Source organism: Rhea americana, unplaced genomic scaffold (assembly GCF_003343005.1).
Source record: "Rhea americana isolate MKP2758 unplaced genomic scaffold, rheAme1 scaffold_119, whole genome shotgun sequence".
Taxonomy (NCBI): Eukaryota; Metazoa; Chordata; class Aves; order Rheiformes; family Rheidae; genus Rhea; species Rhea americana.
The window spans coordinates 2,533,512-2,558,055 of record NW_028185250.1 but is presented as its reverse complement, the minus strand read 5'-3'; the positions used below and the strand labels follow the sequence as shown (position 1 = coordinate 2,558,055).

Below are 24,544 nucleotides of genomic sequence, written 5' to 3'. Positions count from 1 at the left end.
ATGCTGCAGCAAGGCTGCAAATATTGGGAAATTGAAGATGAGACAGTTTAACCAAAAGTTACAGCTGTTCATATTATTCCTATTAAAGGAATATTCAGCTTGCAATCTGTTTTTGGAGAGCTAGATTTACAGAATTTACAAGCCAACAACTTCAAGGCTTGCAACACAAGCTCTTTTAACATCTAGAATGTGTAATACCAAAGCAGATTACAGAAAAAAGCATTATTTTGATGCATCTATTCTGAATCCCTAGATAAGCCTAGATAAATATTTACTCCAGTATAGCAGAGGAATAAGGTGTAAACAAGAAGTTAATGTATGTTTAGCCAGATTTTTTTAATCTTTTTTAAAGCAACCATAAATAAGTATAGATTTAGCTACTCAATAAAATTTATTTTTAATTTATTTCACTACCATATTTTTTTGCAAGTGAAGTACTTATGTGCAGATATCAATGTACTCATAGGTCTAATAATTTATRTATGGAGAAGCAGCTCCTTAAAAAGAAAAAATTACTTGTATGGCAAACCTTTTATCTCAATATATGTACTAAAACTTTATCCATTTATGAAATGAGGATAATAAGTACTTCCTTTTAGTCTGTTTGCAACAATAGCATGATATAAGCAGTTTTGAGAACTCGAGCATAGATGCTAGAAGATATCTTTATACATTTTTTATGAAAAATGCACATTTGATATGGTATCTAATCACTGGAAAGGTAAAGCTATGTCCTGTGTTTCAAAAACTGGGAATCCCACTAACATCATAATAAAGCAAGAAGTTAGCATCTCTAAAAATTGCCCAAAAATGGGAATGTGTCAGTCTGTCAGAAGCTAAGGAATTGTCACAGTAACTTTCAAAYAAATATATTTAAAACCAAACCTTTTGTGAAAATTGAGTTACGCCATCTAAAATTCTAATGCTAAGTTTGCAAAATTATGAGTAATGAAAATGTGAAAAGCTAAAGCCTTATAGAAATTTTTATTGTTAGTTACACTGGTAGATGTCTGGAGAAAATAAAAAGGGATAGTTCTGGTGATTTTACTAAGAAACAGACACTAGTTTATATGCAAAGTCGTATCTAGATATCATGATGTCATACTGATACGCTACAAATGCAGGTCTGTGTAGTAATTAAGTTATTCTGCAGTGCTTTTGTAGCTTTCTACAAATSCTAATTTTATGTTCTGCCCATATGATTTGATAGATTATCAAATCAGGAAGTGAAAATAAAACCTCCTTATCGTTTCTTTGCTACACTTCAAAGTAATAGTATATAGGTTGTAATCTACCTTTTCACATCATACTTTTAGAATTAGTGTTAGAATACAGTGCATAATACAATGCATTCCATAAACAAGCATTATTTATAAAATAAATTTTAAAAAGCTACTAACTATGCTATAAAAAATAGAACATCGTTATACAGTAGAGAAAGTGTATWYCAAGTTTTTAGTCAAATTGGCCATRCAGCTTGATATTTATTCAAATTCTTTCCAGTGAAGTAGTTTCTGAAATACTGTTGTTCTTTGAAATTTGTGTTGTTTATTTTCATCAATTCTGTGTGAACTGGAAATATACAAATTAGCCAAAGGTCTGGTTTTGCACAGACTGCCAAGATTATTCGTAGGAGGTCTTCTGTTGCTAATGTTGAAACTTAYGTGCCTTCTGCAGAACCTGATGAGGGTTAACAACACATTTTATGCTTCTGCTAGAATCGTTAAGATTTATATCCTCTTTTCAATTAGTATCTTGCTTTAGTCTCAACAACAGAAAAATAAACCAACAACAACAACAACAAACAAACAAGGATAATGTATGAAGCTTTATAGAATTTATATGTTCCTGAAAGTTTTATGGAAGGGAATGCTTAACAAGTAAGCTCAACTGTGTTCTCTATTTCCTTCAAGATGTGTTCATTACACATTTTAGCTTTCAAAGTAGTTTTAACTTACATTTTCCCTTCTTTCTCACTTGTAGAATATTTATAGACTTATAATGAAATGTACTGGTAGACCAGGTTACTATTTCTGCATCCACAGAGGTAGTTGTCACTGCTGCTTATCTTAACAGTCTCCCAGAYTGGCTTTACTGTAAGGAAATTAAGAAAAGGGGAGAAAGAGAGAGAAGGGAGATTGATAATATGAAATCAGGGAAAACAGTAACCTCTTGGATATCAGGAATTAGTAAATTTCCCTTTGATCAAGTTCCCCCTTTTTAGAACTGTTCTTCAGTGTAGTGAGGCCAGCTGCTTCTGCGATGTCCTAAATGAGTTTGGGTGCTATTAGAGTACCCTGGAATGAAATCATAGACTTGCTTGCAATAAAATTTGCCAAGATTAAAACTATCCAGTTATTCAAAGTGTGAATGCCAGATAAATCCTGCTAGGTTGTTCTTATATTTGTCCCAGCTGCCATGGCTCACAAATTGGATAGGTGATCTCAATCACCTCATTTTTGAGCTATACCAAACTAAATTTATTTATTAAATGAACATTTAGGAATCTTTCTCTCTTTTTGTCATAGACACCAATGAATCAAGCCTCAACTCGATCTCACTGCATTTTCACTATTCACATCTCCAGCAAGGAACCTGGATCTGCAACCATCCGACGCTCCAAGTTRCATTTAGTAGATCTTGCTGGATCAGAACGTGTTGCAAAGACTGGAGTTGGAGGCCATTTGTTGACAGAAGCCAAATATATCAACCTGTCATTGCATTATTTGGAACAGGTAAAATTAAAATAGTGAGAACCATTTTTTTCTTCCCCACAATCCAGTTGAACAATGTGCATTAGTTTGGAAGCCTTACTTCCCAAATTCAGTTAGTCTTAGAATTGTGTATTCATGACAGTTTTTTAAAATGTTTGAGTTGATAGCTCCTCATTTGAAATAAAATATTTTTGAAACCTTCATATTTAAAAATAGCTTGACAATTAAAACAGTAAGGTTACATTAGGTATACATGCTTGTGTTTCAGGAATGGTTTTCTTGTTTTGTTCGGAATACTGAAGTTATTAACAAATTTGCAACTCCATTTCTGCTTAAAATTTTCTTTGTGATCTTCATGCCCTGTCCACACCTGGGGTTGTATCACTCAAAAGTCGTTGAACTGAAGTTGGTTCAAGTAAGCAATGTGATATGGTAAAGCATTAGGCTCTTCCCTTATCTGCTATTTCATTTGATCTCTTTGAGACAAGAATTATCTTCATATATATATTTTATTGAGCAACTGCTACAATTGTTTTTACGCCAATAGAACTCATAGATACAACTGTAATAATAAAAAATCTCCACAACTCTGAGGAATTAAGTTCCTCATTCTAATGGTTCTCTCTCTCTCTCTCTCTCTCTTTCTCTCTTTACAGCCATCTAGAGTTTTAAAGGGGAAAAATCTGCCTGATACTTTCTTAGATCATATTAAAAAAACAATATTGGGAAAGCTGAAAATTCTTACTTGTGGGTTATATTTATTGAGTTGACAAAGTTCAGTATCTTATTCTTGTTCTGACTTAAAAAGGAAGAAAAAGAAATGGTAAATTAGCAGAACTAAGGAAGCGGGAAGATGCAGTCTCTCTCTCTGTGTTCCCTGACCACCCCACTGTTGGAAAATAGCTTCCCTGGTGAACGGTTTACCAGATTTTTCAATGTTGCTTTTTTTTTTTCCTCTTTGGCAAAAGCAAATGTTGAAAGGGTAGGTTCGTCCTGACTAATCTCACTAAATTTTTACTAAACAAAAACTTAAAAAAAAAGTTAAGATAGTGATGGGATGTAAGTGTTCCATGGAAACTACGAAAACATAGCATTGCAATAGAAGTGTTTGGTTCACTTCTTTATGTTGCTCAGGCTTCAGCTGATACAAGTTAAAGGAATTTTTTTCCTTTCTTTCAGGTGTTTCTTTTTGCCTTTTTTTTTCTTTTCTTTTTTCTTTTTTGGTATTGCTAAAAGAAATTTATGACCTTGCAGGAATCTCAAAATCTTGGAGTTGCAGGATTCTATGGTTTAAATTCAGTCAGGTTGCACAATGTTTCCAAATTCAATTTATGTTTATTTATAAACACTTCACATTATATTTACATATCTCTGGAATTCTGTAAACTTTTATATTTAGTGCTGTAAAGCTCTAAGCAAGAGTAAAAAAACACTTGGCAATTCAATTAAATATATTTGTTGCTGCTGTACTATTAAGTTGAAATCATTGGAATTTTTCAAGTGTGGTTTTCAGACTTCACAGCTGTTAGAGAAATGAAGTTGTCTCTAAGTTTAAATATATAGTATTACTTTCATAGTCCAGTAAATGCTGTTGCTATTGCCAGACATTTGTTTATTTTGGAGTTCTGCAAGAGACTATAGTATTTTTTCCAAAAGCTTTATTAAAAACTTCTATATACTACAATATTAAGGTACATACTGATCTGTGAGGCTATCATTTGGTGGGAGAAATGGAAAAAAAGTGTGAAGAAAAATGCTTAATTATGAATAATWCAGATTTGCTCTTTTTAATTTTTACTCTGTTGTATGTTTTATTTAGTAAAATTTACAGTTGAGGAAATCCTTCAAAATAGGAAATTTTGTGCTTGTTTGTATGTTTGAATTCTTTAAAATTAAAAATGATTAGAAAATATAAACTGATTTTTCCACTTACTGGGAAGCATATTTTTCATTTTTATGTGTCTTTTTTAGCAATAACAAATGTCTTAGTTTTAATTTAATCTACAGTCAGAGATACTTAATCTGAAAAAAGGGGAGACTTAAGGCACAGCGGATGGCAATCAGCCATTTACTATTACACTGGATTCTTTTCATAGCCCCATTTATTTAAATTTGACCTAGCAGTAAAATGTTTTTATTTTAGCTTTGGTCATGGTAAGTGATAAGGATAAGTGGTTCAAAAATGGGCCTCTTTGGAGTCATAAATTGCTTATTATGTGTGCTCATGATCCTTTTTATTTACTGTATGAATTTATCTATTTACAATACAGCATCACATGACCTTYTGTGAGGTTGAATTTAATAATCTCTGGAATGTATTTTAGGATACTCAGATTTGAAGAGGTATAGAAGAGAAGAATATTAGCATTTTGTCATGCAACTTTTCATTCCTACTATAGAATAAATACAGTTGTGGATAAGCATGTTGGGTTCTGTTTGGGATTGCATATCATTAATAAAAATGTTTACTATACTAAATCAAAGAGTAATGAAGACAGTAAGAAATATCTTGTGTTCAGTAGGAACCAGGCCACTCAACCATGATTCTGCTGTGACTAATATTAAAATGGAAGCATTCTCCAAAATAATTAATTTACAAGTTCAACTGTTTAGTTTTGATCCATTGATACTTTACTACATGTATGAGAAAAAGCCCCAGTTTACTTTCATAGATGCTTGAGACTAGCATTAGCAGAATATGGTATCCAAAAAATAAGAATGATAAGAACGATTGCAAATTACAAGATGGCAACAGAAGAGGTGGGACTGTGAGGAGCAGAGCTTAAACTGTAAAACTCTAATAGACGTGGGTTGGGAGAGTGGATTGGCAGAAATTAGAAGAGCAGGGAGGTATGGGCAGGAACGTGGAAAGTGTGGGATGTGGATCAAGGGTAGGTACAGAGCTCTTGTAACGGTGGACGGACAGGAGAAACAAAGGAAACGTCTGGCATAGGAAGATAGTTTCAGAGCATATGATGCAAGCAACTGCAGGGTGTAGTGTAGCCAATAACTCTGTACCCACTAGGAACACATCTCAAAATCCTCGTTTACTACTCATGCCCTGACTACATTTCCTGTCTGCCTATTGGCATGAGGCATGGGTGCAAATCTTTTGCTTGTACATAGGTTACTGCTTGCATAATGGCTGTGCACAGGGACTGGGCCTCTTGGGCACGCTGCAGAGGGTATCATAACAACTTGTGACTCTCAGATCTTATTTTGTTCTTAAAAATATTTCTAAATGTTTCTGTAAAGCTATTTGTGAGTGATTGTACCTATAGTACTTATCACCTGCTCTTTGCCACTGTGTTTCATATAGATACAGTTTTACACTCCACAAGTGGAAATATCTCTGACTGCTTTCATGTTTAGGAGATTAAAGAGGTCTTAAAGTGGTTTCTTTCACGTACTCTTCCTCTAGTCAAACTTTGTGGCTTAAATGATGACAATTCAAATCAATATATTGCAGTCCTGGTTCAGCAATGATGTTAATGCCTATCAAAATGAGACCCACCAGTATCAAAAGGAAAATCGCTTACTTTTGATATCAAAAAGGTAGACATGCCATTTTTTTTCTGTGTCAAAATGAGACAGTTTTTTTATTATGTTTGGCTGGGTATAGAAAATTCAGGTTCAAATCTTGCCCATTCTACAGGTGGTCCCTGTCACTCACTGAAAGAACATGATTACCTTGTCCTTCAGATTTGTCCCCTTTCTATTCCAGATTCTTTAATTAGATTCTAAAGATTGATTTTTGCGGTTTGGGTGAAGTTTTACCAAAGGGACTAAAGTGACGTTAGCCATCATATCCTGTGTTACATGACTCACGTGACAATAAAGCCACTCTTGCATTGTGAAAGTGGGTCACTAGTTTGGGTAGGTTCAAATTCTGTCTGGGCTACAGACTCCTCTGTAACAGTTCCCATTTTTAATGGAAGTAACATTTATTTCCTCTCATTCTTTTTCCATGTTCTCTATTCAGATTGTTGTCTCTGTATGGGAAACTGAGTGTGCATACTAATGTATACTCTATATTGCATAAGGTTTCTAGGCAATATGATGAATATATATATATACACACACAGGTGTGTGTATATTTTWTATATATATATGTATGTATAAAATATTTAACATACTTCAATCTAACAAGTTGTAAGATGTGAGATGTTAAAACCTTGCTCCAGAAATGTATTTTCAGATTGCTCTATAAGATAGTAACTTTTGTGTTATGCATTTGTCCCTCTGAGGGCTGTTACTATAAAATTTATAGTAAGAAATTTTAACTTTCTGAAGACTATTAATAAAAACTAGTGCCAACAAAAATATTAACACTAGATTTCCTAAAATAACAATTTTCTTAAATGCAGCATGAACAAAATATATGTTGGTATGTAACACTTTTCAATGTTGGTATGTAACACTTTTCAAAGGAAAAAACTTCTAACCATTTGGGATAGTTTACATAACTCATATAGCTATAGTTTTTCATTGTAGTGCTTGGCCAGATAGCAGTTCAAATCTTTTGTATTACAACAATTCATAGGGTGATCTAGCTTTTTATTTAATAATAACTAGGTCACATAATGTAAACAACTGAAAAGGGAAACTGAGAATAGTAGCTGTATCATTTCCTGTTTGGCTAAGTTGTATATATCTGAACTGCATTAGGCTATTTCTTTCCAGCAGTACATGGTCACAGTGCACCATTTTAATTGTATTTGTACTTTTCAAGAAATTATTTCTAGGAAATAGATGAATTGACCACTCTAGGAACTGTGTGTTTAAAGAATTTATTGTTTTAAAAGCATGCTTTAGCAAATGTTAAAGAAATTTTTAGTTGAATACTATTCATATTTTGCTTTCTTATTATACTAGAAAAGAAAATTTAGGAAAATTTTCAATAACTTACTGTGTATCAGGAAACTGGTTTTAAGTTTATCATGTGTTCAATTTCCATTTTGTTGAGAAGTTGTAAAGATAGAATATAATGAAATTAAATTTATTTAGTCTCTCAACTCCAGCTCCTACGAAGTCATAGAAGCATACTCTAATTTAGGAGATAATTGCTTCAATAAAATCAGTGGGTTTGCAGGTAACTGTTTAGTCTTTGTTATATCAGAAGTTTAGGTTGCTGAGCAGATCTTTTTTGTTCTCTTTCTGTGTTAATTGTTAATATATATGTAAATTTAAAAACCTTTTTGCATTTTCACTATTATTTCAGGTAATAATTGCCCTTGCAGAGAAAAATCGGTCACACATTCCCTACCGAAACTCTATGATGACCTCRGTGCTAAGAGACAGCCTGGGAGGAAACTGTATGACTACCATGATAGCAACGCTCTCTTTAGACAAAAGAAACATAGATGTATGTTATTTYCATCTATTTTTAAGGAAAACAATCATTTGTTACAAACTCTACTGTTTTTAATTCTRTTACAGTTTGCAGTTACAGTATATGCTTTCATTCTTATCCTCACAAAAAATATTTTACCATTGTCTTCAGAAGATAATTCTGTCACTGGTAACTGCAGTAAGATGGAGACAAATTCTTCCTAATATTCTGTAAAGAGGAAGGGAGAATTCTTTCTTGGGAAAGAACTTGCACCTAGTAGTGAACCAAGAAAATTGAAAAATTGAACTCTTTTCCTGATGAATGAAACTCAGAGTTATGGAAAAATATTTCCAAGGAATTTTCCAAATGACACATTGGTAAGATCTATCAGCAGAATTCTGATCTCACTGAAAATCTTGAAAGAACTGCCGTAGACTTCTGTGGAGCCAAGATTTCATCATTTGAGTATGGTAGAAAATTAGAGAGTAGAAAATTATGGTAGTAGGAGGGAGTTGAGTGGAATGATTAGGGATTTTTGGACGCTTTTCAAATATTTTTAGCTCTCTTCACTAGGTTCCTGCCCTGGAATTGTACCTATTGAAGTTTTCTTCTCTTTGTTTACCAAAATATATGTTGCAATGTGCATACGTAGAGCATTGCTCAAAGCAGTTTATAATCTAGTTACTTTCTGCTTTTCTATAACATCAAAATACTCTAGTATGAGCAAGCAAAAAGAACTATTACAAAAGCCTGTGAATATTTTCTGAAATGCAATGGAAAGCACTATACTTAAATTCTATCTCACCTAGTTGAAGACAATTTCTTCTTTAGAAAAGAACTTTGCTGTTAAATGACAACAGATCATTTGAACTTGTAAACTCATAATTATGCAAGTGTGATGCCTGGTTACTTCTGAATAAATCTGTTAATACATTTTTTAGTCTGTATGGGATACAAACTTGTAAATCAATTCACGTCTATCTCGCATTGCAGTCCAGGTTTCTATTTCTGAAATATTTAGCCCCAATAATTATCCAAAATAGGATTCTCACAGCTTTCATGTGCTTGTTTTAACATATACCATCTGCAGAACAGATCTGGTTCCTCAGTCCTCCCAAAAATAAACAGAACACCCTACACTGCCCCCCTAAAATCCAGGATGCATAAGTAATATTAGGACAGATGTTAAATCAATTACCTAACACTGGGACATGTCAGAATTGGGGTCACCATTTAATTTTATTTTTCAACCCTGGGAGATATGCCATTATCATGGGGATTTTTGTTCATTGGCTATGTGCTTCATTCATGAAGRACAAGACAGACTTGTGATAGTATGAATTCAAATTGTATAGCAAAAGCAACGTCCTTAAGGACCAAGCTTTCTCTCTTRACAAAAATGAAAACAATAAAACAGAGAATTCAGAATAAAAAAGAACATTCTTATAATAGGGCATAGATTGTCCTAGATAATTACATTATATTGCAACTTCTACCAAAGAGTTTGTATAAAGCTTGTATCACTTATTTCAYGCTAGTTTGTGCTTGAAAGAAAAGCTTGACTCTGAATAGTAGATATTTTAATTAGAGCTGTAACTACAGTTGAATGGACTTGAATGGACTCCATTATCAGTAGAAGATAATGATAATGATAATCTGAAGAATTTGGGGTTTTGTCATTCTRCTGTTTAATTAAAATTCATTGATACTGTTGACTTCAGTTTCCCTTCTGTAATGTGTAGTCATTCCACCTGCTTACAGCAAAGCAGTACTTAGAGGGTTAATGGATTAATTTTTGTGAAGCTGTCAGGTACTGTAGCAATAAGCACAGTAGAAAGAATGATCAGGAAATTAGTTGTCATCTTAGATTAGCATTGTAATAGCATAGGATAATTAGATCATAAACTCACAGATTGAACGTTGGTTAGCTATCCAATAAATTAATGTATGCTTCACGCTTAATAGCAGGAAGAGGTCTGAGGGAAGTATATGTATAATGTACATATAATGTACATACAATATACTTAGTGAAAATATAGAACTTAACTAAAATTACATCAACTGATTATAGTGGCACAGGAACTATACAGCAAAGGTAAACAGAATCCAGCTAAGGCTCTGTGCAGCTCTCTTAATTATAAGGCCTTCTTTTCCTTTCCTTGAGAACTCTGGTTTGATTCACTGAGTATCTTTTGCAATAGACTGTTTGTCTTACTATCTGTAAAGAGCAGTCTTTCGTCATATAACTCTAATTCAGATCCCACCACTCTAAATAGTGRGAGAGGCAGCAGTCCTTTAGATAAAAGAGTATATGATCATTTACTTCAATTACTGTTCATGTGTTTTGGGAAACTGAACAAAATTTCTTTAATTTGGAAGTAGGATTCRGTAAAAGTAATAATATTCTATGAATGTAAGAGGTTATGTGTAAATTTTTACATTTCAATAAAAGCAAACTGGCACGTCAGAGAAAATTTTGCCTTATAGTTTATCAAATGTTCTTCTTATTCTTAGACAACGACCTGATACTTTATTGTTTGAGCTAACTGAGATCAGTTGGTTGCTTTTATCCGTTAGGTAGGTAAGTTTTTTAGTGGAGTGTGGCATTTAAGTATTTGCTGACCTCAAAGGAGAGAATAGGTCTTAGAGAGCTTCCATTTCATTCTATGTCCTAGTCAGATGTACTAGTTGTACTAGAATACCTAGATGTACTGGTTGTCGCAGACTTTCTTGCAGTCTTGTTTTGGTGACTTCATCAGCTCTTTGTTCCAATTACCTGGTGCCAGTCTAATTGAATTTTTTTTTCTCTTTTGTTTTTTTCCTTCTAGGAATCTATATCAACCTGCAGATTTGCACAGCGAGTTGCTCTTATTAAGAATGAAGCAGTTCTTAATGAAGAGATTGACCCCAGACTGGTGAGAATTATTTGGGGACTGAGGGAAGGAGATTGCTTGTTTTTTAGTTTTGGTAATCTAAAACAGTCAAGTAGATGTTGAAGATTTTATGATGAATCATTCTATTACATGGATTTTAGATGCAAATTCCAGTCTTCTCTGTAAAATAGCTACCACTTTTATTTTATTTTGGGGGGATAATTACAGTTAAACTGATCTTTATAAAACCCCTAAAGGCTTTCTCAGCCCCTAAAGTAGCTAAGGTGCTTTTTTGTGTTGACAACATTATTGTCTTTATGTTGCTTCTTTTAGGGTGACAGTTCCTATATCGTGGTCACAGATAATTGGACATTCCTAAAGCTCTTAAAAATCTATGAATAGCACTAATCACTTAATGATGCCTTTTTATTATTCCTGTCTTTTACTTCGATATCATACATGTGAGATTAAAGATCTTAATGAATGCATTAATTATTTTCCTGGTAGTACTCTTCCATGTTATCAACTGCTAAAATTGTCATGGAAGTAWTATGTGATAGAGAGAGGTGATTTGGTTTTGCTCCATTGATGTCAGAGGGAACGGGATCAAGCTTTGAAGGAAAATGTATGTATTAAAAGAGAATCTATCGGGTATTATACTGAGCTACAGTTCATAACATGTAATTTCTAGTGAACTTCAGCTGGAAGCTACTGGTAGGTTACTGCTGTTTTGTCTCTTGTAAGTCTAATCTAGTTAGCTTTGATCAGGTTACTTGGACAATGCTAGCAAGGTAGCTGCTGAGCATGGAGGGCTGCACAGTTGAGCCATCCCAGTATTTTCTCATTTCAGGATTCTAATAGTCAGTTGCAAGCTTTTGGCTGCTCTGGTGCACAGTTAGGAATTATAGTCTGTCACAGTGTTATGATGTCAACTATGACTTCTGAGCCAGTTTTGTTCTTAGCATTTGCAGAAAATGAGTGGAAGCAGCTTATCAACAATATTTTGTTTCTAGATGAGATAGCCCCTGAGTTTCTACAGGACACCAGTCAGATTGTTTTGCTGCCAGTGCTTCTATAGATAAATGCCTTTCTACTAGGCAGTTGTTCTCAGGAATGAAGAGCAAAACTGATTTGTTCTTCAGCCTATTCTCTCCTTTGCTTTATTTTTTCTTAAGCATATTGCAATTGCCTGTGTATCTCTTCCCATTGTATTTTCACTGTTCACAAAATGATATGAATTAATTAATGAAAACAACATCCAATTAAGTGAATRTTTGTTTAACATAAAATTGCTTCTCCATTTCCTCTGTCATCATCTATAAATAACTTTTTTAAAAAAAGGAAGAAGAAAAAACATTGCTTAATRTGTGGAAGATACAAATTTCTTACAAGCAGAGTTGGTTATTACGTCAATGGATATTTAGTACTTCATTTGGTGGCTTAAGATCAGAGAATTTTAAATGTAATCCCTTTGCACCTATTGTCCTCTGTCTGTATTTCTTAGTAATGTCAAAGCCTACTCGGAAATCAGTGCACCAGACTTAGCATTGTGATATTTTTTATGAGAAATACATCTTGAGCATGATGTTTTTGATTGGAATCCGTATCATGATCTTAACATTTTCGATCATTTTTTGATATCTTGAATCTTTTATAGCATTTGTTAATGTTTTCGGTTTTGTTCCTTTGTAAGTATTTGAAATGGTTGCAGCTAACTTTATCTATAGGTCAGACATTATAATATATGTTGTATAAAACTTATCATGTGGGTAAATGCTGTTTTATACTTAAGTGCTCCCCAGATGCTTTAAGTTACTGGGAGCTGCCAAAAGCTCGGCACTTCTGAAATTAGGATGCTAAGTCTGTCCTGCAGTGTACACTGTGGTGTTGAGACAAATGATCATTCTCTGGTACAGCGAGCAGTGTAGTATAGGAACATGGGACACAGATGCAGGCTTCTGGTACTCATGGTGGATTTTAAACCTCTCAAAATGTGCACAAAGGGCAATATGCATGAGTGCCAGCAATCCAGAGATTTCAGGAGTATGTTGATGACAATTACTTGATGCAGATGATTGACAAGCCAATGAGGGAAACTATTAAACTATTAGACTTGTTACAAACAATGGTGGACTGGTTGGTGGTGTGAAGGTCTAGTGCAGCTTTGGCTATAGCAGTGATGACATTGCAGAGTTTAAAGTCCTAAGAGAAGGGAAAAAGACAAACAGTGCAATCACAGAACCACAGAATGGTTGAGGTTGGAAGGGACCTCTGGAGATCATCCAGTCCAACACCCCAGCTCAAGCAGGGTCACCTAGAGTACATTGCACAGGATTGTACAACCTCTCTAGGCAACCTGTTCCAGTGCTCTGTCACTCTCACAGGAAAGTTTTTCCTCATATTCACGTGGAACTTCCTGGGTTTCAGTTTCTGCCCATTGCCTTTTGTCTTCTCGCTGGGCACCACTGAGAAGAGTCCAGCCCCATCCTCTTGACACTCTACTTTCAGATATTTGCAGACATTGATAAGATCCCCCTCAGTCTTCCCTTCTCCAGGCTACACAGRCCCTGCTCTCGCAGCCGTTCCTCACAGGGCAGATGCTCCAGCCCTCTGATCATCTTCATAGCCCTAYGCTGGACTCTCTCCAGTAGCTCCATGTCTCTCTTGTTCTGGGGAGCCCAGAASTGGACACACTACTCGAGATGAGGCCTCCCCARGGCTGAGTAGAGGGGCAGGATCACCTCCCTCAACCTGCTGGCAACAGTCTTCCTAATGCASCCCAGGATACCACTGGCCTTGGCTACAAGGGCATGTTGCTGGCCCATGGTTAACTTGTCCACCAGCACTCCCAGGTCCTTCTCCACAGAGCTGCTTTCTAGCAGCAATACAGCAGGGCACCACTGGTTAAAAAATACCTTTCTAGAAAAGGACTTGGGGATCTTGGTRGACAGCAAATTGAACATAGGTCAGCAATGTGTCTTTGAGATGACCAACCAAATACAGGACTGTATTAGGAATACACCACTTGTGAGACCCATCTGGAGTACTGGGTCCAGTTTTAGGTCCAGACCTAGACATACTAAGCAAGTTCAGCAGTGTCATCAAGATGGTCAGGAATCTGGAACACATGGAAGGGCTGAGAGAAGTGACTTTATTCAGCTTTAGCAAGAGCAGATTAAAGGAAGATCCTGTTACTGTCCATGTTTACCTAAAAATTGAGGATATTGAGAATATGGAGCCAGAGTCTTCTGAGTGTTACACAATGATGGGACAATAGACAACAAACACACATTGGAACACAGAAAATTTCAATTCTATGTTTGGAAAAAAAATAGAAAATAATTTTCATCGTGAGGGGGTTAAATATTGAAACAGGTTGCCCAGAGAGGTTGTAGAATATCCATGCTTGAGGATGATCAAAATGCAACTGGACAAGGCCCAGAGCAACTTGATCTGTTTGACCCTGCTTTAGATGGGGAGTTGGACTAGAAGATCTCCAAAGGTCTTTTCCAAACTATGATTGTATGATTCTAACTTCACACTAACTTACTTATCTAGCTTCTGATCTAACAGAAATAAGAATTCTACACAGAAATCTTTGCAACAAGGATAAGAGAGATGAGAAACTTGGCTATTTTTTAAATGTAAGCATTCTTTCAAATTTAAATGTGACGTCGTTTAGCTCTGTTTTTTTCAAAGGTCTGTATTAGTCTAATTTGTTATTTAAATCCATCAGAATATTTTTTCAAAATATTCTGTATTAAATCCTCATAAAAAGAAGATAGCGTGAAGCAGGTAGACTATACCTCACTCAAAGAACTGTTCCATATTCAAGATTTGCAGTAAGAAGACACATTATTGCACTGAAATAGCATATAGTAAAAAGCTAAGAGATGAACRGTTGCAGATCTTCCCTAAGATTGTTTTCAGGAATATTTTGTCTAGGAAGAAAGAACTCTGTAAAGTTCTTAGGAAACGTAGGAAAAAAGGAAGACAAGTAAATGAGTCATAGAAATAGGTCTTCCACAATAAAATATTARACTGCTGTTCACATCCGAAGGAGCAGCAGAGGAGCTCTGCAGACTAAGTAAGGCATTTAAGAAGCAGAGATATAACAATCCACATGCATAAACACAAAACGTTGCTACACAAAGAGAACACATTTCTCCTTCTTTTGATGTCCGTAACAAGAATATACTTCATTTTTCTATTAATATTTGGTCACTTAGTTCTTTGAAAGATTTTATGTGCCTCTAGCTTATTATGTCCCAGATTTGTTTGAAGAGGTTCTCTATATTGATGAGATTTATTATATTAATAATCTTCAGTTATTTATTTAATGTAATTTTCTGCACCTGGAAAATTTATTTCCTTTCTAAATATTCAGGACACCTCCTAAGGAGTGCTCAGTTCAACATAATATAGCAAATAATGGTAGCTAATGGAGCAGCTGGAGTGCATGCTGCATATCAAAGACGTTTCTGTAATGGAAAATGTTTGAGTGATGTTACACTGGTCACGCCAAAGCTGGATAACAAGGATATAATGAAGAAAGAACTATAGACATATTTCAATATAAAAAAGTGACAGAGACATCAGATGAAAAATAAGTTCAAGTTAAGCTGTTATATTACTCTGTTTATATATATGAACAGACATTATTTAAAACTCATAGTACTTTATCAATGTAATTATAAGTTTGAAGTTTAGCTTTTCAATTCTAAAGAATATAAAATCTGAATGAACTATTCTAATTTCAGTAAACCTATGTTCTTTTATTATATACTAGTCTAATTCTTTTTAATGGGCAAAATTTTTACTGATTTCTAGTTTTCTCATGATTAATTTGTAATCATATGCTTTATGTATTTTGTTCTGATATGACTTTCTGAGCTGGTTAGGAAATGTACTCCCCTTGAATACTGGACTGCAGAAAGGAAAATTTAGATCAAAAGCATAAGAAGTATTTGATTTCTTAAAACTAGTGGATTAGATGATTGATTCTTTCCTTTATTGTTACTTAATGCTAATTAACACATTTCAGTAACTGCTAATGATTATGCCTTTATTTTCTCTTGTTCTGAAAGTTCAAAAGGAATAAGAGAGTCTTGCCAGGTTATTTTTTTTTTCACTTTGCTGTCCAATTTCTGACAGTAACAGAGTCACAAATAAAAAAAGAGAAGACACTGCACAACTACTGTCTTTCTATCTTTATGTCCTTCTTTTCCTTCCTTCATAGGCTTTGTAGTAGTAAATCATGCAGAAAGTTCCTTCCATGGCCAYAGAAGCCTTTGACTGAGGTGGAACACGTGCAGGCTGCTGAACATTTGCTACATCCTGTGGAGCACAAATCTGGTATTTCATGCTCTGCAGGATCATTTAGCAAGTAAAATAAAAGTGGACTAGGGAGTTACAAATCCCTTCCCCCTTTTGGAAAAGTGAGGGTTAGCACAGTTTTTTGGGGCTTTATATGGCTCTATGCTCATTGTGGAATTTGTTGCCCWTTTTTGCTACCTGAAATATATTCCCAGGGTGCAATTATTCAGTAAACTGCTGGACTTAACGATTTGCAAAATCAAATGCCATTTATTTACATAATTCATCATCTGTAAGTTGAATACATGCTTTATAAAAGGAGCATGTGATACCTTTTGATAGATCTGAGATAGCTCTGACTGCTCTATAAACTTTATTCTTCATAACAGAGACTTCTTCACAGTGTATCTTCACTAAAAAGATAAACATTTATTCATTTTACTTTTTAAGCAAGTCAGCTTTGAACCTCTCTCACTCATGACCAGAAGGATTTGATTTAAACTGAAAACTAAGCTGTTGACCCTGAATTAAATTGAATCTCTTCTGGTATTCATTTAAAAGTATATATTACAACATTATGTTTCTGCAGATTTCTGTTTGCTCTAATATTATTTGAAAATCAACACTTTATCCTTACCGTGAAAATGATATTTCCATTGTTGTCAGATTAAGGTTAATTATTATAACAAATTTGAACATTGAACAAAAGTTCAATGAACAAATATTAATCCTGCTTTTTTATATTTCAACACCAAATTATATTTTATGGACTCAAGAGTGCAGCACCAGAATGAGACTTCCTAAAATCAGATTAAAATACTTACCCTGCAATATTCTTGAAGCACGCTTGCAATATCTGTGATTAGCTGTTCACCATTCTAAAAAATTCTTAGATAGAACATTTTTGAACTAATGTAATCTTTCATGCATTATGGTAGCAAATATATTACCTGTAAGTTTAGAGTAAAAACAATCCTGAAGAATATTTAGAAAGCGTTTACTTTTTAAACTAAAAAGAACCATTCAAAGCTTAGGAATTCATTGTTCAAATTAGCAATTAAAAGAAATCTAAATATTTGAATGAATTTTARTGTCCAGAGCAGATGCGTCCTTTGTCACCAGGGCTGCTGCCCCATTCAGTAGTGGGCCCACATTTTTCCTAGTCCTCCTCTTGCTACTGCATAACCTAGCTATTACATGTGATGCTTGCTTTATTGTTATGCTGTTTTTAGATGATTGCTCAACTGAAGAAGGAGATCCAGGAGTTGAAGGATGAGCTGGCACTAGTGACTGGCAAGCAAAGAACAGCAGAGCTCTCACAAGAAGAGCTACTTCGGTAATGCCATAATCTTTTCATTTTATTCTTTCATGATGAAGATTTTGTCAGCTTCTTTGTTGACGTAAATATTTAAAATCATCTCTGAGTTTTAAAATTCTCAGAGATAATTGTAAAGTGAAGTTAGGTGCCAGGTTAGAATGGCAGCTTTCCATGAAAAGCTGTATGAAGCTGCTGGCAGTGTTTTTGCAGCCTCAGCTTTGAGGAAGTAAAATGAAGTAAATGTAAAGGATGGGAATGCCTGTCAGATGCCAGGCAAGAAGTGTTATATGATAGTGTAGAATAAAAAATCAAAGTTTCTCAATACTGGATATAAGATCTGAGAAAAACTGATAAATATTCTTTGTACYGAGAAGTTTCCTGCTGCAGTGCTAGTTTGATATAAGTCAAAAAAAAAAAACCCCAACTTATATTTCTCACATACAATAAATTAATGTCTTAAGAGCCAAATCTTCMAATTTTTAACTGAGCATACTATTGAAAAATGCATGATTAATTCATACAAGTGTTTTAAGAGCTCACAGCTTCAGGAACAGATCAGTACAGCTTATAGGAACATGSTGTGCGGAACATAGAAATATTTACTAAGTCTAAAAGTTCACCATAACTAAATTCAGTTTCCAATTTTGAAAAATTATTGATTCTGTAGGATGGACCTATTTAATCTCTTTGCCTCACTAACTTACTTGAGATTTTAGTTGGTTGATAGATTAATGGTAATTAATTTGAAGTTGTTTACTGTCTGGTTTTAATTTCCCCTGGAAATGATCCAGAAGAATGCTACTAGTGCAGGGGGGACTCCCCTGCCATGTGGGAGATCCTGGAGAAATAAGACATGCTGCTACCTTTAATCTTGAGTTTCTTATGTAGAGGGTGGTTATTCTTCATTCTTGTTTCTTGTTTGTTTGCCTTTTAAGTTCATAAACTAAATGATGCCTATATCAAGGATGAGGAACTAGATAGCCTTATGTAAATGTTTATTTTACAGTGTTAATCATTTTCAATATAGGCAGCTGCCAGCATAACCTGTCAACTGGCCACCAGTTCCTACTGGATATGCTATTTATCATTCTGCCCCAAAGTATGTGAGTTTTCCTTCCCTATGTCAAATGCACCAAGGACTTTACGGGGTTAACACTAGATGTAAGAAAATAAAGGCATAGAAAGAAAATGTAAAAAACAACAAAAGTCACTTTCTTTTCCTTTAAAAATGAAAATTAAATGCCCTTATTGGCTAATTTCTCTTTGATGAGAAGATGATAGTGACTCTCAGTGAGTTTATTGTGATGTACTTAAGTAGTCAGTACATTAATTTAAAGATTTTCTTTCCTAACTTTACTGTAAACATCTATCACATTAATTTTCTACTATGGTCTAGCTTGCTGTTTGGTTCTGTAGGGAAATCAAGATTTGGGAAATCATTAGGATATTTTTAGGCCATGGCCATACTCACAGTTCCTGAGATTTTCTACTGGCTTTTTGCCACAAAACTGGCAGTCTTATAGATGGAAATAGTTTTACGTAGATGAAAGTTTTTAATATGAGTGTGCAAAGGAAACTAAGAAGGTGAAGTACTGGATACAGTGGCACTATAACATACAAACATCTGGGAGGCMTTGTTTTCAGAAATACATAAAAAAAAGCTCACCATTTGTGTATTTTTTTTTAATCTGTATAGCAAAATAGTCCATTATTTTATCACAAAAAGGTTGCTTCTGAAATTATAGCAAGGAAATTCACTTCTTAGTGCTCCAGAGGGAAGCAAGGAGGAAAGTTTCTACATGTAATAAATTTCTACCTGTAATAAAATACAGAAGGAAAAATTAGTTACAGAGAAAAATTGGTTACTCAGTTATATTAGGACAACAAAACATTTTAAAGTTTTTTAATTTGTCTTTTAATTATGTTTCCTCAGGCTCATGTACTAGTGATTGAGATACAAGGCATTTCCGATAGTCAACAAGGACTCAAACATTTACCCTCAGCATTCCAAATAGTGACTTTATTCAAAGATCATTTTTATTGTAGGCTTAAAATGGAAAACATAATTAGTTATACAGAATTTTTTATGTATAGCATAGTCTTAAACAGTGTACAAGATATTGCTAGAGATATTCCTATCATATTCATGAGCTAGTCAGACTCACTTATTAACATTATATGCWGAATGGAATGTTGAAAGATGAGTCAATCTTTTCTTTAAACGATGCCAATGGAGGAAATATCAAATGTCAGACTCTATTTATTTGAAGTTTCACATTTGTGTGTTTTTGCACACAGAAGGTTCACAGCTYGACGACTATGAATATAAAAAGCCACTACTTTAATGAAAATATCTTTCTGTGCTTTTGAAAATGTACACATTCTGAACTTGATTTCATATGTAGACATTATTTATATGAGCATATTGCTTGTGGTAGTTTTGAACCTCCTTTCATGATCATTTTTGAGCTTTTAAGTATATGAACATCAGCAGATAGCATCTAAATGTTCCATCTCCATTTAGAAGCTATCAATGCATAACACAGCAAATCTTTGTGATAATTCTGTTTATTGAGACTGACCATCTGAGTTTGGGGCTACTTGTTATCTGGAGAGTTTGCACAAATTAAAAAATAAATATACAAGTGAGCAGTCCAGAGATAAATGTTGACTTGGATGAGGGCTGATAAAAGCAGGATTTACTATTACTGAAACATGTCTATTTTGTGGTTTGCATTTAGTTATTATATAATGAAACCTAAATAATATTACTTATTAGGAGACATATGGAGCAGATTGTTATGACACAGGCTAGAGGAAAAGAGACAGGGTGTATGTGATAATGCAGTATAGTGTGTTGCTATTTATTTGGAGTCACTACTCAATAATGGCTGTTAGGAGAATAATAAGTACTGTAGGGGATTTCTGACAGAATAATTCTTTTTTCTGATTGAAGTTTTTAAAAATATATAGAGTAGATTTCAAATACTATTTACAAGTTTCTGCTTAGTTATCTTCTGCTTAACGTTAAATTAACTTTATCTCAACATATATACATGTATTTTAATAATTCAAGTTTACATAGTTCTTTTCAAAATTTCCAGGTTTAACATAAGTTTTACTGTGATTCATTTTGTTACAACTTAGGAGAAGGTAATTAGTAAGGAGAAAAGTAATTAAATATAGACTAAWCAAAAGTAGATATGTTTGAATATTTTAATTTTTCTTATCCTGTTTCATCATACATATTTTAAGGGAGGTCAGAGCAAAATTAATCTTCTGAAAGCATTCTGTGTGAATGTTTGTATTTAATCTTTAATTCTGGATCAGATGATCAAAAGTACCRAACACATCAGTGAAAAACTCCAAGCACTAACTAAATATTTATTTTTTTCTCTGTGCATAAGTCTTTATCTCAAACATTTTTTAGTGGAGGATAGATGCTGATAGGACACTAGACTCAATGAGTACAGCCATAGATCCAATAATATATTTTAGTCTAATAAAATGGAATTTTATTACTTTGATTTTTGCCCTCTACATGTGGTATGGGAAATAAATGTTAGTGATTGCCTTGAAAATAAATGTTCATACTATGTTAAAATGGTTAAGTATTTTGTATGTTTTGTGACATACAAAGTTATGYCAAACATTTATTACAATAATGAGCTTCATTCCACTTGCTCACTTGCAGAGTATTCCAAATGAAGTCAGTGGGCTGCTGGAGTTAAAATTGTTAGATTTTTAAAGCCAGTAGGTGAATGTGAATATACTGTAGCTGGTTCTTCATTTGTCTTTTTTTCTCACTTGAATCGAAGAAGGCTTTTTTTTTTTTTTTTTAAGTTAACAGAAGAAAAACCGTCTGTCAGATAGGGTTTCCTAAGAACTTCGATGCTGCCACATGGTCGTTCACTAAATTTACAACAAAATGGAAAACAAATGCTCCTGGCTTTACTTGTGAATACTAAATTATTATGCAACACAAGCTCTCCTGAGAATAAAGCTACAGCTATCTCTGAATTCTTAACTCAAAATTCTATTTTTAATAGTTAGTATTTATATTATTATGTAATATTTTTAGTTTTATTATTTTRTTCTCATAAATGTTAAACATATATGAATTCTACTGCTCTCATTTTGTTTTCTTAAAGGCACATATAAAACGCTTAGCTAGACTACATAAGTGGATCAGAAAGGAGTTCGTAAAATGCTTCCAAAATCTGAATTGCTTGCTTTGGATGTCCATATCTACTTCCTCAGCAGTAATGAGCTGATCTCTAAATATTCTTTGAGCTAAAAAATTAGTTTCTTGTTTAGTAAAAAAAAAAAAAAAAAAAAAAAAAAAGGAACGCTTTGAGAAAAATACATAAAATGGCATCATGCTTCCTGAATAGAAGGAAATTGTGAACTTACATGCTTCTGTATTATACTTTAGAATAGAATTAGATTGCATTAAAATGTATTCTTTTTTCTCTGGTGAGAAGCATGCCAAAAATAAATGGGAAAGGCCTTTTTGTTTGAATCATTTGGGATTTTGTTGTTGTTGTTGTTGTTGTTATAAATGAGCTCAACAACGTTTTACAATACATGCCCAGAAAGACAGAACTTCAAATCAAAATCCTGTGTTCCAGAGCACCCACGCTTCCAGAACCGGTGCCAGTTGGAATTCTCTAGTAACAGGACCGGAAGTGCTGGCTTAGCACTTTAATTTATTAATAACTTTACCTTATTTCTTTCAGATACATATGTTATTATAACTCCTGTATTTTTTACTTCAACAGTCATATATTGTTCATCTTATCCTAGTGCTGGATTTCTCATTACTTCTTCCTGTCTTTCATTTTTCTATTTCAACATTGTGACATCTGTATGCTATCATGGTATTAACAATATTGCACTGTTGTAGAATATAGAGCTTTTAACAGTTACTCATACTTAAGCTGTTTAACAAATGGTTTCATTTACAAAGCAGAGCAAATGTTCGTATTTGCTGATGTCAGTGTTCAATTTCAGTTGCAAGATGGAAGAAGTAAAAGCATATTACCTTGCCTTATGTCAACACAGCTAGGCAGAAAGTGGATTTGTGCAGAAGTTAAGAGACTGTATGACACTGAGAACCAGTACTATGTAGCACAGTATTGAAGGAGGGAAGCTGCATTAACCATAGAGTAGTTTCAAAACATCTCACATTAACACTTYGGTGCCTGAATTAGAAGCATATTAAATCAATTTATTTCTCCAAAGGGCATTTTTTTCACTTAAGTGATAGAAAATTTTTAGCAACTGCAGGATATTCGGATTCCTAATTCTGGTACCTAAACTAGATGCTCWAAATAAGAAAGTGTAAATATATTTTCTTTGATCTTAGGTCATTGAGGTAAGTAGAAAATTTTCTTTTATTATTTACACTGGCCAATAGTTTTACATTGAATTATTGAGAAATAATTTAAAGTTCTTTCAAAGATTTGAAACTTTATTTCACAAGGAAAAGGAGACAACATGCTATGTCATATGTTCTAATGTTCAAAAGTATACCAGTCATCTAATGCCATGTTGTTTAAGGAGAGATAATGGATTATACCATAACTCATGCTAATGAGCTGTATGAAAAAAAAAAGATAGAATAGAATACCAGAAAGTGGCTGTTTAGATTTCTTTTTCAAAAAGTTTTGGAGTGAATTTCCAACATTCAGAAGTGTCTGGTCAGAGCAGAAGTCCATTGGATGCCTTTGAATACCTTTTGAATAATTTTTTCTTCTGAGTTTGCATCTAATTAAAAATTTGTGAAAGATACTGACAGAAATTTTTCAAAAAGACCTCTCTCTTCTATACTATAGGAGCATCTCAGTTTTCATCTACATGAGTCCTTTTGACTTTCTTAAGTAATTTTTATTCTTGTCCTATGTTCTTTCTTTTTATTTGAGGTTCCTGCTACTTTCTAATGGTAATTATTTTTCAAATTTTAGTAAACTGAAGCTTAGTTTTCCCTTGCTTAGTTTTCTATTCCTACTTACAAATGTACTCTAGTGATTAGATTATGACCATCATTATGGCCACAAATATTTGTTGATAGTGAGTAGCATTTCTTCATGTATATATTTTAGGTTTGTTATTAGCAAGTACTGTTAAAGAAGCAAATGTGTGACCTGCAAGCTTTTTGACATGTTTATTCTCTGCCAAAATTCTGCCCTTGTAGTATTACTGAGGATTTTTTTTCTCTCCATATAAGCCAGTCTTGGTCTTATTACAGTCCATGCCAAATCTCCGCTTGACTTACTAGTGCAGAGATTTAGATTTGTGTGCATTTCATCATTGATATGAATGATTTTCAACTGTATAGAGAGACTTAACRTCTGTTTGCCATATTGTAGCCATCTAGTTCAGAAGAATCTACTTATATAAGGACGTAGTAAAAATAGCTTTGCCCGTATGTCTAATAAAAAAGAGAGACTGATACCTACAATAAGAGCTGTATGCTTCCATACTGTGCAGTGCAAATGTTTAATGTTAATTATTCATCTGTAAGTATGATACTGTTTGAGTGCTTTACAAAATTATAAGCTTTATTTACAAAATTTTTACTCTAAAGTAACTAAACTCCATACAGTTGGGAAAAAAGAATTAAAATAATTAAATTCCACACCAGCTTGAATTCAGGTAGTCTCTTCGGATACAAATCTATGGGCTATATAAAGAGGCTGCATATAAATCCTAATTGTTGTTTATATTGTGAACAAAATGGATATGATATTAACAAATCCATTTTTTCTACTCATTTACAGGAGAGAAGGAACATGTTTTTACTTTATTATCAGGTTTTTTTACAAGTACTTGTCACCTGTTGACAATATTAAATAATTAGGAGTAAAGGACTAGGAAATGACCGTCTGGTGTAACAAACATGTTCTTATTAGACCTGGAAATACCAGACAACATTCAAGATTTATGAATACCACTTTAATTCCTTAAATATAATTATTAGCCATATTGC

At 33.7% G+C, this 24,544-nt stretch overlaps 1 protein-coding gene across 1 annotated transcript in view; it reads left to right on the top strand.

The window, feature by feature from the left end:
* The window catches only part of KIF6 (kinesin family member 6), a 185,972-nt gene that overhangs the window by 45,253 nt on the left and 116,175 nt on the right, over positions 1–24,544 (top strand). Inside the window, exons 7-10 of the mRNA XM_085320637.1 lie at positions 2,529–2,735; positions 7,936–8,079; positions 10,875–10,961; positions 17,468–17,571. Coding sequence (XP_085176763.1) covers positions 2,529–2,735; positions 7,936–8,079; positions 10,875–10,961; positions 17,468–17,571 — 542 coding nt within the window. The remainder of the gene's footprint in view (positions 1–2,528; positions 2,736–7,935; positions 8,080–10,874; positions 10,962–17,467; positions 17,572–24,544) is intronic.